The following is a 16586-nucleotide window of genomic DNA, read 5'->3' as shown; positions in this document are numbered from 1 at the left end:
AATCCAAATGCTGCGAGGTTAGACGGTTTCTACGAAGTGAAACTGGCGGATGAATCAGGCTAATAAACGACACCTTTGTCAATACTTCCATCGGGTAGTTTTTTTTTTTTTTTATTGAATATTACCATCCAGCAGACCCAGAGCACTTTCATATCATGTATCAGTATAATTGGTGTACCTCGAGATGCTGCGCTGACAAATGTTCTGCGTTGTTTGGCATGCAAACTGCCACAAAACTCCCTCAAAAAGCCCTCAAACTTTTGAATTTGAGGGCTTGAAAATATCTGTGCTGAATATTTAAAAGGTGAAATTTTTATTTTGAATTTGAAATATGTTGAAAGAGTACACTTAAAATACAGTTCTTTTTTTTTTTTTTTTCAGATTAAAAAAAATTCAAAGTGAGAAATTCTGCGGTATTTAAAATTCAAAATCGGATGGAACATATTATCTTCCTTAGTGCTCTGAAGGGAGAGTGACTTAACATGGAGAGCAAAGGGAAGGGAGAGAAAGAGTATCAAAACGATCAGTAAATATAGCATTTTCAAAACAATAAAAGTGAACAGATTCAATACTTCTACATCTTTTACATCCTACTTTATTTTCATATACACTTCTTACGATTTAGTTTGTCCCCTCCGCTGTTCCTTCCCCTCTCCTCAGACCAGCGTAAACAGCATGAGCAATTACAGTCCTTTTGGTGAAAATAGGTCACTCTTTCTCTTGAGGTCTTTGAAAATCACATCTTACTCTTTCCTTATGTATTTTCTTCTTCCTTTTGTATTTTCCAGACCACCAAAGCCGTGAACAAAGGCGACTTCTCATTGGCCAACATCGCGTCTCGAAGGGCCCTCTTCCTCGCCGCTCTGTCCATCACCATAGGCACCGGAGTCTACGTCGGGGTGGTCGTAGCCCTCATCGCCTACCTATCCAAACCGGGACACATATAGCATTCTGTCGCCGACCTCTGGGAATTCCGAGCTGGGTTTGGGAATCGCGTGGACTTTTTGGGGTGATGTACAGTTGTTTGCCTCTTCCTCCCCGCTCCCGAAGGACTTCCTGTCAGCTGAAGTTAGCCACACGAGCGGAGAGGGGTCGCGGAGAAGGGCGAGAGCGAAGGGAGTCTGGGAATACTTTGTGAAGAGAAAAGTGATGTTACATGTTGAGAATTTTCCAAGTTTCCAGTTGGCGAGATAATTCCCGATGGATTTCGCTGTAGCTAAGACTTTTTGAGTATTGAAGATGGACCTACGATAAACAGAAACAAATGTGCAGCCTTTCATAAAGATGCACTGTGTAACATTTCTGGTGGAGCGTTCGCCACCTGCTTGTCTCCATGGTGATGCAGTTACAATGCCGGGAATGTTTCATTGTACAGTATTTAACTCGATCTCCATGGAAACAAGAAGGTGACACCTCCAGAGCCAGTTACAGTACATCAGTAAGAATGCATGTTTCTCAAGGTATTTTTTAGCAATGAAAACACGCGTTATGTAATAAATTCAAGACTGATTAATGCCATATTGTGGAATATTAAGCTATTACATCTTCATGGAGACAAGCAGGTGGCATATCCTTCATCAGAAAAGTTACATATTGCTTCTTAAACCAGATTGTGACAGAACAACTCAGAAAAACAGAAAATATTGAATTTTTGGTGACAGAAAATTTGGATTCCTGCATAAAACTGATGTAACTTATACTGGACACGGCAAAGCAGGACAAAACTTTACGAACTTTCCAAAATGGACCTTGTAAATTCCTTCTGTTAATGTTTGAAAAATGTGTAATTTAAATGTCCATAAAATGTGGTTTTGCACACGTGACTGTGCTCAGCTTTATGTTTGTCTTTTGTGGATCTTGTGTCAAAAGCACCTTAAGAATCTCACTTGGAAGAATCTGTTTGTGTCTGCTCAATTAAAAAAAGCTCATAACATTTTCTCATTGTCTAAAACAGGTGTGGACGTCTTTATTTTAAATTCACACACAGTATTGGTGACACTGTTTTATGAAGGCTGAAAATGTGTTTAAAATACAATGGGTATATGGGTATTTGTGAGACAAATCAGTTCCACAGAGTTCTTATAGTTTTATCTTGCACCCAGGACCCAGCAGAAGGAGAAAAGCTATAAAATATTACACCAACAACAATTTGTATTTTTAGAGTGTTTAGTGTTTCCCAAACTTTTTATTTTCTTTTTTCTGGGGACCCATATTTTAAAAGTCACAAACCTTTGCGACCCAAGTGTACATAAGTCACAAAATAAAGGTGGATTATTGAACATTAATGAGGAAATTTTATTGTTGATCGTGTCTCTCTGAACAATTAGTATTAGTCAAGTTTTAAACAATGAAAAACAGTAATTGAACCAACAATAAAAGGATCGGCTATTTGGACTTTAAATGTAGCCCATTTCTTTTTCAATTGAACCAGAAATATTGGAACAAAACAGTCAATTATGAAAAGATTAGAAATGATACAAAACATGTCTTGACATTTCAACATTTCTAATGAGATAGATGGGCCTGTCTGTGTTTTTGTAGTGTGTTCCAGGATGTTCTAACATGCAGCATTCAGTCTGTTTCTGTACTTTGGCTTCATTTTTGTGAGCACAGAAACTGTCATGTGTCAGAACTGTATATTGCAGACCTACATGCAGATCATGATGAGGTGACGCCCCCAAAAAATCTCTTACAACCCACCTGAGGGGCGCGACCCAGTCTTTTGGAATGTTCGTTGCAATGTTTGAGAGAGTTGAAATACTCAAATATGAAAAAAATATTTTAGTCCACCACATGTCAAAGATCAGTGTGAACAGGACAGTAGTATTCCACAGCAGTACACGAATGCTCAGAGGATCCCTGTTTGAAGAGTTCTCAAAATGACTGTTTCAAGGTCTTATATTACGCAACTCTTACGAGCTTTAGGCCATGTTAGAATGTTGTAACCTCATCAAAAACATATCTGGAGTTCAAAATGCTCTGATCCACCTTGAGATGTATGAAGCAGTACTTTTCCAGTTAACAGATACTTTTTACAATGCAAAAAACTAAATCTAGTCAAGTTAAGATGACTTGAATTAAGAAAGTTTTATCATGATTTGACTAAATTCTGCTTGACAAGTAAAATGATCTGCCAGTGAAATAAGACTTTTTGTATGTAAAATATGAAAATACATCTGGCTACACTTAAAATAAGAAAAACAAAACTCTTTGCACTTAAAATAAGAAACAAAATTGAATATTGCTTGAATTAAGAAAAAGACATTTATTCCATTGGTAAATAATTTTACTTGTCAAGTTGCATCTACTCAAATCAAAGTCAAATGTTATTAATTTAACTCATTTTAACTTAGCTAGATAATGTTTTTTGGGTTTTTTTTTTTCAGTGTACCTCTGCAATTTCAGGGGTGAAATCATCCAAATGATTCTAATGAAGGTGTATGGAGTTTAAAAACACAGTGGAGCACTTCCAGTAATACCACATGACATGGCAAAGTGTGTTTTCAGTTTGAAAGAACAACTCAGCCTACATATGCAGGGTTTGTGTGTTAAACATGTGCGGTATGTTTGTGACGAGGAAACAACATTATAACATAGATCAGAAAAAAGCGTAATATGAGCCTTTTAATTCTCCTGTCTCACTTTGGAGCGGTGAGTGTGGTTTGAAAGCGGCCGACCTCGAGCTGACCTACGCAGTAAAAGTGGTTGGAATTTGATTAAAAAAGCCCTTGGTTCACAGCCAATATTTCTATGCATGGGTATAACAGAGCTGGTCATCTGCAACCTTCACCTAACCAGGGAAACTGGATTAACGTCTCCCCCTGTCTCCATCTGCACAACTCCACCTTGGTTTGTACCTTTTTCTCTTGTTATAGGGTTAGGGCCACAGACTGTATAAAAAAGTGGGCTAAGTGAGTGTGACATCACCCATAGCGTTTGGCTCCAGTCAAATGAAGCTCAGCGAGGCTCGAAGTTATAGGGGCGAATTTGGAGCAAAGTATATTTGACCATGAGCATCATAGCAACCAAAGAGCCAATCTGGAGTAAGGCCACTGAAAGTAACACCCTTTCCCTGTGCTTAGCAACACTGTTAATCAAACCTGTTGGTAATGCTACAGGGAGGGTCCTTAGGGAATGAAGGATCCTGATTGGTCAGTTATTAACATTCATATCTTTATTTACAGACAAAGAAAGCAAAATAAAAACACCAAAATCATGTAGGGCGGGTTAATATGAACATGTTAAGACCAAAATTACAAGCCTGACATCAACAGTTACAGAGAGAGGGACTAAGGCTACGTTCAGACTGCAGGGTTTAATGTTCAATTCGGGTGTATTTGTGAAATCAGATTTTTTTGCCAGGTCATTCACATTTACAATTAAATGCGACTTGTATGTGATCTCCAGTGTGAACTTTAAACAACATCGAGACAACGACATCACACGCAGTGAGTGTGCTCAGTGTTTACTGAAGTCATCTAAACGCTGGGCTTGTCTCCCAAAATATGGTCCAGTTCTTCCTAAAATGGACAGGTTTGTTTGAGTCTTTAGCCTCCTTGTATTTGGCTCGCAGGCTTTTTATTTTTCATTGACTTTGGAGCCAGGACCACCTGTAGCCGCGCTCAGGCATTTCTTTGGCAATCATTTCAAAAACCGCCCGATAAGACCCCTCCAATTTGGCCTGAATACAGCGATCCCCCCAAATATTAAATAACTCGCTAACCTCACTTTCCCTCCATTGACTAGACTCCAAGTCTGACACGTAGGTTGGATGAATGAGACCTGACAGTTCAGAGTGAAGTTGCATTTCAATTGATCGGATATGTATTGGTTTTAGGAGCACATATCCAAGTGGCCTGGGCAAAAAAAAAAGTCATAATCACAGTCTGAACGTAGCCTCAAGTTCTTCAATAGAAAGTGAAATGGAGTTGATGGAGCCAAAGTGCGCCTATGCTCACTTCCTATTTATATACGGTCTAAGGTTAAGGCATAATAACATTTAATATTATCTTTTATCGTCTACATTTTCTTGCCCCAGTTTATTGTCGCCTCCAGTATGTAATCCTCCTGAAGATCCCGAAGTCTCCCTCGGTCTCCATGGAGCTCCAGACGATCCATCATTCGGATTATACAAACTCACAAACACAAGCTCTCATTTCCCCCCGGACCTCCCTCACACACCTCTCACACCCTGTTGCCCCCAATGCTGTAAGATTGATCGGATTTCGCGCTCAGTTTTTGCCAGTCGTAAAAGTTCTAAATGAAAATTGATTACGCAGTTGAGGGGTTGACGGGAGCCATATTTCCAGCCAAAAATCACGACTATATTTCGCAGAGGAATTTCAATTTGTTCAGCTTTAATTACATACAAAAATAAACGTTCTGTGACATTGTTTTCAAAAGGGCCTATTAATATTTGTCCCCTTTAGTGTAAATGATCGTAGCGACAGATGCTAGTTCACACGGGCTAGCTCCCAGGTGGCATTTTACACTTATTTTTCCCATAGCGGTCGGGCATTACTCATATCTGACATTTACGGTGCGCAATTAGCTCCCCTTAATGGGTTTTTCTGAAGGAACGCGTCCTCTCATGTGGATTGGCCTAAAATAGCACCAGTGCATTCATTTTAATAATAAGACACTTCTGATACATCTGCCAGAAGTAAACAATTCACTTTGGCGGGTTGTTTTTAATGATAATTTGCCCTTAAACCTGCATGTTTTTTCAAAGCTTTGTCGGACTGAATCTGTCTCTGATTTTCTATTTCTGTTTTGATTAAGACCAGGCAAAATATTCATGATTTCCTTTATAACTATTCATGATGACTTTTTTCTCCATGTATTTGAAGAAATTAGTCTCACCCCAGTAGCCACAACTGTCCTGGGGCAGACTGATAGAAGTGAGGCTGCCAACCTGCACCATCTGTTCTTCTGACCGCCGCACACCATATTCATATTAGGTAAAGTGGGTGACGTGTCTTGCCTAATGGCACAACAACACTCTTCACTGGTCCATGTGGAGACCATGAAGTGACTGTACCTGACTGTTTGTAATGAAATAAAATCAAATGTTTTCTGGCCTGAGTACAGGTACATTGTATAAGCAGCTCTTGAAGTCCAAATAAATGCCTCTAAGTGCCTTTTGTTTAGACAGTGATGGCATTTTTGGGGCTTAAAATCTGAAACCACCCTCCAGAGTGGAAAAGCTGAATACGATCCACCATAGCGTTTCCATCTACACTGGCCAAGCAAACCCTGGGGTCTAAAAATGGCCGTCTCTTTAATTCAATGGGCCGAGCTCAATGGTGCATGACTCCAGATTAGCCTTTAGTCCGGCTAGGTACGTCCAGTGGCTGTGGGCTGATTGAGCATGTGCAGTAGTGCTCTTTTCTTCCACAGGCACACGTGAATGCACGCCAGCGCATGCACAGAGTGAGGTCTCATGTATCACGTGACTGGTTTGACCAATCAGAGTGAGAGGAGAAGTAGAAGTGTTTTTTAAGACAACTAAAGGTCAGGTGAGCTGAGAAAAAGTTTGTGATGTAAAAATATGTAGAAATCTCCACAAAATCCAACATTTTTGAAAGTTGTAGGTGCCCTGTCAGACAAACATGAGCAGTTTTTGCCAACATTGCACTCTATGAGGAAAAATCCTGTCAGTCCAAGGGATTTTTTTCTGCTGAAGTACCAGTGAGAGGCCACTACGTCAGCTGGAGGCAGCGACAAGCAGCAACACCCTATCCACTTATTTTAACAGATCCATGTGCCCAAGACGCAAAACTCTGGTCAGATCTGCTCATGTCATGTACGTGTTTACGTCACAATACGTGTTTATGTCACAATACGTGTTTACGTCACAATACATGTTTAGGTCACATACATGTTTAGGTCACATACATGTTTACGTCACATACATGTTTAGGTCACATACGTGTTTACGTCACATACGTGTTTATGTCACAATACGTGTTTAGGTCACATACGTGTTTACGTCACATACGTGTAGGTCACATACGTGGTCACATACGTGTTTAGGTCACATACGTGGTCACATACGTGTTATACATGTTTAGGTCACATACATGTTTAGGTCACATACATGTTTACGTCACATACGTGTTTAGGTCACATACGTGTTTATGTCACAATACGTGTTTACGTCACAATACATGTTTAGGTCACATACATGTTTAGGTCACATACATGTTTAGGTCACATACATGTTTAGGTCACATACGTGTTTACGTCACAATACGTGTTTACGTCACAATACATGTTTAGGTCACATACATGTTTAGGTCACATACATGTTTAGGTCACATACGTGTTTACGTCACATACATGTTTAGGTCACATACGTGTTTACGTCACATACGTGTTTATGTCACATACGTGTTTAGGTCACATACGTGTTTAGGTCACATACGTCACATACGTGTTTACGTCACAATACATGTTTAGGTCACATACATGTTTACGTCACATACGTGTTTACGTCACATACGTGTTTAGGTCACATACGTGTTTACGTCACATACGTGTTTAGGTCACATATGTGTTTACGTCACATACGTGTTTAGGTTACATACATACAGTACACAGAAACAAACATGTTGGATCATTTCCATGCGTCACACCTTCGAGCTTACAGGGGGCATCCCAACAAATGTACAGAATCTGCAGAGATACTATTAATGAACAGAAAAGGATCTGCATTCCCCTCTGTCAAATTCTGGATGCACCAGTTTGTCACAGGTGAGCCAGACGACTATGGACCAGACCTGGATGAAAGTAGATTATGTAAATGTGTGGCGTGAAAACTTCCGTGTGTCCAAAAATGCCGCCTGGCATGCATACCCCATCGAATTCCGCACACTTTTGCGTCACAGTTTGCTGGCAGATTTCCTCCTGAAAACGCTTATTAAACCCGGAATAAAAAGTGATGACACAACGTTACTTTTGCGGTTTCTGTTCAGACTGTCATCATATAAACATAGCCGAAGTGCCCTGCATGCTGTCTGCATCAGTTTATCAGTAGTTTAAAGTCTGATAAACAGTAAGTGTGTGTTAGCATGCTTGTCTTGTTGTTAGCAATATCTTATTTATGAACTAACATCATTACATCAGCTAGAAAACAAGGACAGGACAGTTTCACTCTAAAACTACTCCCTTCTGGGGCAGGACTTTAAAGAGCCTATATATTACACTATTTTCTGATCTATTTTCTCTTCTAAGACCTGGAGTTGTGTTTTGTTTCATTCACACATGTTTAACACTCAAACCCTGCATATTTAGGCTGAGTTCTTTTCTCAAACAGAAAACACGCATGTCATGTGGTAATACAGGATGTGCTCCACTGTGTTTTTACACTCAACCCTGGAATTTCCATTCACTACTGAACTAAAGGTAAAAGGTAAAAGGTAGCTGTTAACTGCTACTTATGACATCATAAGGTAGAACAGCGTGTTATGAGTTTTGGAGATGTAGACAGATTAATAATAAAGGTTTACTCAGTCATGTGTGAAAGAAACAAAACACAACTCCAGGTCTGTTTTTGAGGAAGTAACGACATTCAAACATGGCTTAAAGTTCATGAGAGTCAGTTTCTCTCATGAAAACGTAACCGAGTGCTGCCCACCTTTGTACTTAGAGTTTCAACTAAAAGTAAAATTACTTTAGTTGAGTACAGTTGAGTACCTCTATCTCTGTATGTTCTCCTTTATAAAGAAAACAAGTAAATTATGATGATTAAAATAAACAAGCTCAAAATATAAGGTTGAATAAGACAAGATTTTCTGACAGCAGCCTCCTCCTCCTTCTCATCTTTTGTTTTAAAGAAATGATCGATTCAAACCCAAAATAAAGTGTGTGATCCTGAGAGGTTTGAGCTCGAAGCGGCGGTGAGTCAGAGCGGAGGAGGATTTACACAGAGGAGCAGCTGGGAACCAAAACTGCCTTTCAGATCTGCACAGGACGGAAGCTGCGAGGGAACACGACACTGGATATGTTTGACTGGTGCAAAGTCCAGAATAATCACTTAACACAATCATTAGATCTTTACAACGTACAGCTGTTATCTTTATGTACGGACAAAATAGTTCAAGTAAAAACAACTGAATCACATAGAGCTGGTTAAACATTTTAGCATCAAAATTATGAGTCTGACAGCTGGTGTTTGGCTGGTACAAAATCTAGAATAATCAGATAACACAATAATTAGATCTGGTTTTGGTGTGTGTTAACATGGGTCAGTTAAGCCGGGAGTACACTGTGTGATTTTTGGCTCTTTTTGAACTGATTTTTCATGGAGTAACGAGAACCAATTAATACCTCACGACCAGCTCGGCAATCGTAGGGCGCAAGAATATCAAATCTGTTTGAAATCCAGTCGGGTTTCGCACTGTTGAAATAGTTCCACGAGTTGTGAACTTTTTAACTCTGTGATTTGGTCGTACATCTTGAGGTGGGGCTGAGTGAAACGATTGAAAATATCACACAGTGTATGTCCGGCATTAAACTGTGGATTTTTAGAGTAACTGTTATCTTTATTTACAGACAAAATAGTTAAATAAAAATGCCAGAATCATGTAGAGTGGGTTAATACAAACAATTTAAGGCCAAAGTAATGAGTGTGACAGCAGCAGTTACAGACAGAGCTACACTGGGTTTGTTTGGCTGGGACAAAATCCAAAATAATCAGATAACCCAATAATGAGATCTTGATTTGGTGTGTGTTTACTGTACACATGGGTCAGTAAATTAATCAGTGGAATTTTAGAGTAACAAAATAAAACAACACATTTTAATATGATTGTTTCAGTCTTTAGGGTTTATTTTACTTTTATGGGGTATTAATTGCTAACACATAACATAGCCAAAGGTATACAGGTATAATAAATCTCTCGTCATCTCTCATGAAGTTCATTCTCTGCAGTGCAGCACCTAGAGACAATTTCCAGATCTTGTGCTAGTCATGGTCAGGACTATCTTAGCTGGAGGGTTGGTTTTGGATTAATGGGGGAAGTGCCATGAGGAAAACCACCCAGGCACAGGGAGAACATGCAAACTCCACATCTCTAATTGAACTAATACAGAGCGACCCGCAGTGGTAGACATTTCGTAAATTATACAACTGCATTAGATCAATAATATGGTTTAAAGATGAGATATGCTCAGTCAATTTACATAATCATTAATCATATTGCAGTGATTTAACACAGATATTATGCGTAACACAAAAGTTTTCTACCGACCAAAGGGGTTTAGGCTGAAGTTAGGTTAGGGTTTAGGTTAAAAGTGCAGTGCATAATTTTGCTTGGTGAGGGTATGCCACATGCTAGTTCCATGTAGATGTACTTTTGTTCAGTCTGGAATGTTTCACAGTATGGCATTAAACTTATTTATCTCAGTGGAGGCAAGAAAACCAAGATACAGATCAGTCCAGCGTTCAGTGGAGAGGCACACGCACTCACACAAGAATCCATGTTGGTAAAGGTATTTCTAAACAATACAATCACCTCTAGTTGATGCCATTTTCTATGTTGCAATACATGCATCACAAATTTCGGACTTCCGGTCATTGGACAGTCCATACTGGGAAAGATTTTCCGAAAAAATGAGCATCAAACCGCCATGTTTGTTTTCCCAGTGGGATGCATCTATTGACAAAGCCAGTCTTTTCAAGTCTTTTGAACCATATCGCTTTTGTTTCTAGTTCTGATATTGTCATATTTTAGTTATGGGATTTGGACAATAAAGTAATTAAGTGTAATTAATTGTGTGTGTTTGTTGGATGTCCTAACAGTGGAAAATGGCTTGAGAAATGGGCTTCGGAAGTTTGCGAATTCCATAACTGCAAAAGGGAATCAGATGTGTGTAACTGCAAACCTCCGTTCAAACTGTTTTCCTTCCCAACGGAACTGAAAGTGAAAGACGAAGGTGATGGGTAGTACTGATCCACAGGAAGGACCAAAAAGAAAACCTTTGACTGCCTAAATCATCCCAAGTTTGCAGCGAACATTTTGTATGTGGAGCGCCATCAAAGCAAAACCCCAATCCCTTGCTCCACCTTGATTACGAATTTAAAAAGTCAACTCCAAAGCGAAAGTCACCAGCTGTTCGCCAAGAAACACCTTCCACTGCAAAGCGACCAAGACGTGATGTTGCTGTAAAGCCACAAGAACAAGAAAGTGTGAGCTCAGCCTGTTTGTCTTCTGCACCTCTCGCTTAACAAACAGGATCCTGCTTTGATCCTCTGGTTTGATGCTCACTTTTTCAGAAAATCCTTCCCAGTATGTATTGTGCAATGACCGGAAGTCCGAAATTCATGATGCATCTATTTAGGCTCAGATTCAGTTCAGAATGATTCATAATATAATTTGATTTATATGTAGTGATTGCACGTTACAGCATATTTAGGATTGCATTACATTTCCATGACTATATTTGATCATTTGTATTTAATGTAATTTTAATTTAGCTTTTAATTAGTTCAGATTAATTAGTTTTAGAATTTTCAGATGAAGAGCCAATATGAGCCGGCACCAGTATGACACTTTGAGCTCGCGCATTGATGAAAGGTAAAACCATTATTCTGTATCTTCTGTGAGAATTTTAGTAAAAATGGGGCGAACACACTGTTTTCTACCATTGTTAAAACCTTAAACATGAGTAGACTCGTTCTTTCCGTCTGAAAGTGGTCAATTGCATGAATACGAAAAGGAAAAACTCACTGAACACAAGAAGGAAAATTTTGCCACTTCACCTCAGATGAAACAGCCAAGAAGACTTCCGGTGTTGTTCCCGACACTGGTTTCGCCGACCGACTGTGATCCATTGAAGTAAATATGATCAGTGGTAAAATGAAGACTCCATAAGTATGTGCTGTTTGGAATCATCTTGAATTTCTAATCGCATGTGGCCAGTGCGCTCAGAGTTGTATGTCAGTGGGGAAATGATGAAAACTAAGGAATGGTTGTAATTATTGATTAACCGAACGTAACAGAATGTTGCGATGACATGTAAGTGAAGAAACTGGGACATTTTCTCATTTTTACTTACTAGACTTACTACTGCTCACCGTAAGTTGTAATCGCATCTTTCCAAACGTCTTTCTGGTTTGTGATGTAAGCGTGAATAGAACCTATAATAACAACTCCCCAAAGAAAAAAGAAAGTGGCGTAACCTCCACCAACAAACATACACAGTGCAGATTAAGGTTAGTTAAGTAGCGACAGTGGTTTAGGTTAAAGGTTAATCTCCATGAAATGAATGAAGTCAGTGTCCCAAAATGCATAGAAACTCAATAAAAGTGCGTGTGTGTGTCTCCTTTTCAACATAAACATCTTTTTCAGTTCAGTGAATGCTTTTACTCAGTGCATTTTACAGCTGCAGGGAGCAAAGTGCTAGACAGGTTTGGGCTGTGAAAAGGTCTGTCGATGTCACAAATACAAGCAGAAATGAAATCAGAAAATCTCAAGAGACCGACTGGCTGCGCTTTACAAGGGTCTCAAAAAAGCAAGGCCAGCTGACAGAAAAAGACCTCAATTTAAAGGCTCATTATGCAACTTTTTGGGGCTTAATTGTCTCCCTTAAGATGTTTTTGCTATACCTGGAATGTTTCACAGTATGATCGGAATTAGGTTAGACTTTAGACATTTGATTGTTAACAAAAATACACTGACAGACACACAATCTAACTGAAAGTGTGGTCACCTCTCCACACATCTGACCTGCGACTTGTCCTGGTGGTGGTACCTGTTTCCAAGGAGATGTTATTGCTTTGCCTGGAATGTTTTAGCCAGGCTGGCGCCACCTAGTTCCTCCGCTCAGTTTCAATTCTCTCCAGTGACTAGGTCAGGAATCTGAATACACTAGATGGTTTACAAGAATCCCGGAAGGTGTAGACCGCACACCGGCCGATCATTGAAGAGCTGTGAAGCCATGACGTCAAACTCAAGCGTCTGTCTGGGTCCCTTTTGTGGTACAGCACAACAGTAAACAAAGCGGTCGAGATGGATGTAGATGAAGCCATATAGTCTGTGTTGGGAACAATTCCCGAGATTGAGGATTTAAAGCCGGAACAAAGAAAATGTTTGGTGAATTTTATCAAGAGAAAAGACATTATTGCTCTTCTTCCTACGGGATTTGACGACCAAATAGCCATGATTGGTTCAATTAAAAAAGTACCCGTCTACCATCAAGTGATCGAATCCTAACACTGCGAGGTCAGATTCATCAGCCGGATTCACTTCGTGGAAACCGGCTGATGAATCAGGCTAGAAATGTATGGCATTACATAAATCAGTCTTGCATTTAGTCAGTTGCAGATGTTTTAATACCTTGAAAATCATGTATTCTTGCTGTGAGCAGGGTCGCCTTTCCGCAGATCTGTGCTCTAGCTTGGCTTGCCGGGGTCAGTTGCTTGTCTCCATGGAGATAGATTACTTTGCCTGGAATGTTCCACAGTATAGCACATTATTTATTTTGTATGTACTCCATTACAGGTGCTTGTATTGCAAAAAAAAAAAAAAAAAAAAACATTGTAAATCGTGCATTCTTACTATGAGCGGGGGTCACCTCTCCACAGATCTGAGCTGTAGCTTGGCCTGTCGGTGTCACTTGCTAGTCTCCATGCAGATAGATTACTTTCCCTGCAATATTCCACAGTATAGCATGTAATTTATGTTGCATTTACGCCATGACAGGTTCTTTCTTTGATTGCTAAAAAATATAACAAAAAATGCGCGTTCGTACTGTGAGCAGGGTCACCTCTCCACAGATCTGAGCTGTAGCCTGTCCTGCCTGTGTAACCTGCTTATCGCCGTTGAGATCCCCACATTTCTTGCATTCATTTGTAAAAGCCAGCGGGATCAGACTGTCTTGTGCGTCTTGATCCAGTTATAATTAGTTCTGGTTGAGTCTTTGCCTTTTCATATTGTTTCAGTTCCAGAGTCAACAGTGTGGGAGGTGATTGGCAGCGGCTGCATTCACTGTGTAACTCAAAGTAACATTATTCAAACATGTCAAGACTGCGCTGATTTAAAGATATATTTTTCATTACCTCTGCCAGTTCAAATAGAGATACAAGTAACAGCGGTAAAACTTAAAGGTGCTCTATCTGATTTCCTTTCCTTGTATTTGAGAAAACTTTGCTTTAGCACAGTGCAGACAGATTGTATAAGCAGCTCTTGAAGTCGAAATAAGTCCACTGTGTACTGTCTGCAGGGGAGTAGACATCTAACTAGAAAGCATTTTATGGTCCGATAATTCAGGAAGTGTGTGTTAGCATGCTAGTCTGCAAGAGAGAAATAACACTGGACAATTGCAAACTGCTTAAAATGAACTAGTTCTGCTTTTCATGTGTTTGAGACAGTAAAAATGAGGTACAGCAGCCATAAAGAAGACATCATGAACAAAATCTGCAGTTGTCCCTCATTAATCCTCCATCCAGTGGTTAAGGTGGACCAGAATGGTGTTTCTGCAGCATGAAAGACTACAAAATAGGGGAAACTGTAGGTTTATAATAGGCTACGTGAGCAATACCAGGATATATCAGTAAATCAAGCACTCTAGCCTGTTTTCAAATCTCTAAAAGTCTTATACATTTACTTTTTAATGAGCGTCAAAGTTCTGAGTTCAGATTTTAGTACGACTGAAGACGGAGCGCAGACGCAGAGCCGGAGACTCACTGGTTTCATTTGGGGCAAAGTGCTGCTGTTATCTTCTGCTCTTTCTGTAACTGCTCAGAGCCGATAAAACAGTGTCTCTCAAACTTTTCACACTAAGTACTACCAAAGAAAAAAAATTGTCTGAGTTCCACAAGAGCTAAATCATGTCTATAAAAGGACTGTTCCAGGTCTAATCTAGGGCCAAACCAGGTCTCAAAGTGGACTAGAATGTCCATTGTAGTTCTAAACAAGAAATTATTCAAACAAAAAAGTGGATAAAATCAACTCTACATGAGACAAAGCCACAAACTGAGAAGATGTCCAAGCACCACTTTCAGGTAGACCAGCAAGTCGTATTAATAGTTACGAAGCCACAAACCTCTGAAAAGTTCCTCCAGCGCATAATGCAGTGTGAATGTAAAATCAGGATTAAACAACAAGAAGCAGTGTGTTGCATTGTTTTATTGTTACTCTGGGGAACATCTCAGGCAGGAATAATTTCTCATTTGAAGACATTTGTAGCGCAATAAGGTTAATTTGGTATTCCAGTAATTTATTCTAATAAATCTTTTTTTCAGACCAAGATAGTTTGTTTTGCCTGCTCACTAGCAGCCTTCCTCAGAGCGGTCATGTGATGTTAGTGTTATGTGTCCAATCAGATGATTTTGGTGCCGTCTTCTCGAAGTACTCAATATTGTTACTTAAATAAAAGTACAGATACAAGGGCAAAAAATAAAAAATACTCAGGTAAAAGTAAAAGTATCACATGAAAAAGTCTACATTTGTCTACTAAGTCTACTTAAAGCTCAGCAGGACCGGGCCTGGTTAATACTTGGATGGAAAACCACTGGGAAAATTTGGTGCCACACTGAGGTGCAGTCATTGTGTCCTTAGGCAAGGCATTTCACCCACATTGCCTCGTAGGAAAATGGTATGTGCGAGAGAGATGACGGTCAGAGGGGCTGATGGCACGAATTGGTAGCCTTGCTTCTGTCAGTCTGCCCCAGGGCCACTGTGGCTACAGTAGTTGGTCACCACCACAGAGTGTAGCGTGAATGAAAAACACTTGTAAATCATCTTTGAGTGTCTAGAAAAACACTATATAAAACAGATCCATTATTATTATAAAAATGTACTTAAAGAGTAAAAAGTAAAAGTATTTTGTGCTGATTTTGAGTCTTAAAGGCTCAAATGTAGTGTTTTAATAAAGATTTGTGCTGAATTTTCTTGATTAAATTATATTTTTTCCTAGCTGTTTTTATTTGACTATTTTTGTTTGCTCAGATTATGAATATGTTCAAAATAAACCCCTCAGGCTTTTCTCGCAGGTCTCAAAACCATAATAAAAAATACAGCCCCAGAACCTGTGTAAATCAGCACACATCACATCAACATTACATGACCACTCTGAGGAAGACCGCTAGTGAGCAGTCGAATCTGTCAGAAAAAGATTTTTTAGAAAAACTGCAGACATTTAAACATTTGGTCTGTATCCACTGTGCACTGTGGCTGTAGCTCTCCTCAGAATTGCAGCTCGGACTCTTATAAAGTTGTATATTTCGTGGATGTTGCAGCATCTCCGAGTGGAAAGCACAAAATAACAGGAGGATAAATGACCTGGAGGACTGTAGCTCCTGTGACAAAGTGAAGCAAAATAACACAGGACTCATTTCTCTGAACAGACCTCTACCCGACTACCACTGTGCAAAATCACAACGTGAGTTTAGAGTATTAGATCAGAGTCATTTTGAATCATTTAAATGTACTTACAACAAAGACTTTATCATAACATGGTTTGCAGTGGTCCAGTGTTATTTCTCACACTTTCAGGTACCAAAGCAGATTCGTCATGGTAATGCTTAACAACTAGCATGCTAAGGGTGCTCTTCTTGATTATCGGACAATGAAAGACTTTAG

General features: G+C 39.5%; 1 protein-coding gene across 1 annotated transcript in view; it reads left to right on the top strand.

Moving 5' to 3' along the window:
• Positions 1–947, top strand: part of syndig1l (synapse differentiation inducing 1-like) — a 108857-nt gene extending 107910 nt beyond the window's left edge. Inside the window, exon 3 of the mRNA XM_020933735.2 lies at positions 789–947. Within this exon, the coding sequence (XP_020789394.2) occupies positions 789–947 (159 nt within the window). The remainder of the gene's footprint in view (positions 1–788) is intronic.
• The last annotated feature ends 15639 nt before the right edge of the window (positions 948–16586 follow it).

Source organism: Boleophthalmus pectinirostris, unplaced genomic scaffold (genome assembly GCF_026225935.1).
Source record: "Boleophthalmus pectinirostris isolate CB_2022bp ecotype Guang Dong unplaced genomic scaffold, ASM2622593v1 HiC_scaffold_13, whole genome shotgun sequence".
NCBI classification, from domain to species: domain Eukaryota; kingdom Metazoa; phylum Chordata; class Actinopteri; order Gobiiformes; family Gobiidae; genus Boleophthalmus; species Boleophthalmus pectinirostris.
Note: the sequence above shows the minus strand (reverse complement) of the source record. Positions and strands in the feature narration are given on the sequence as shown.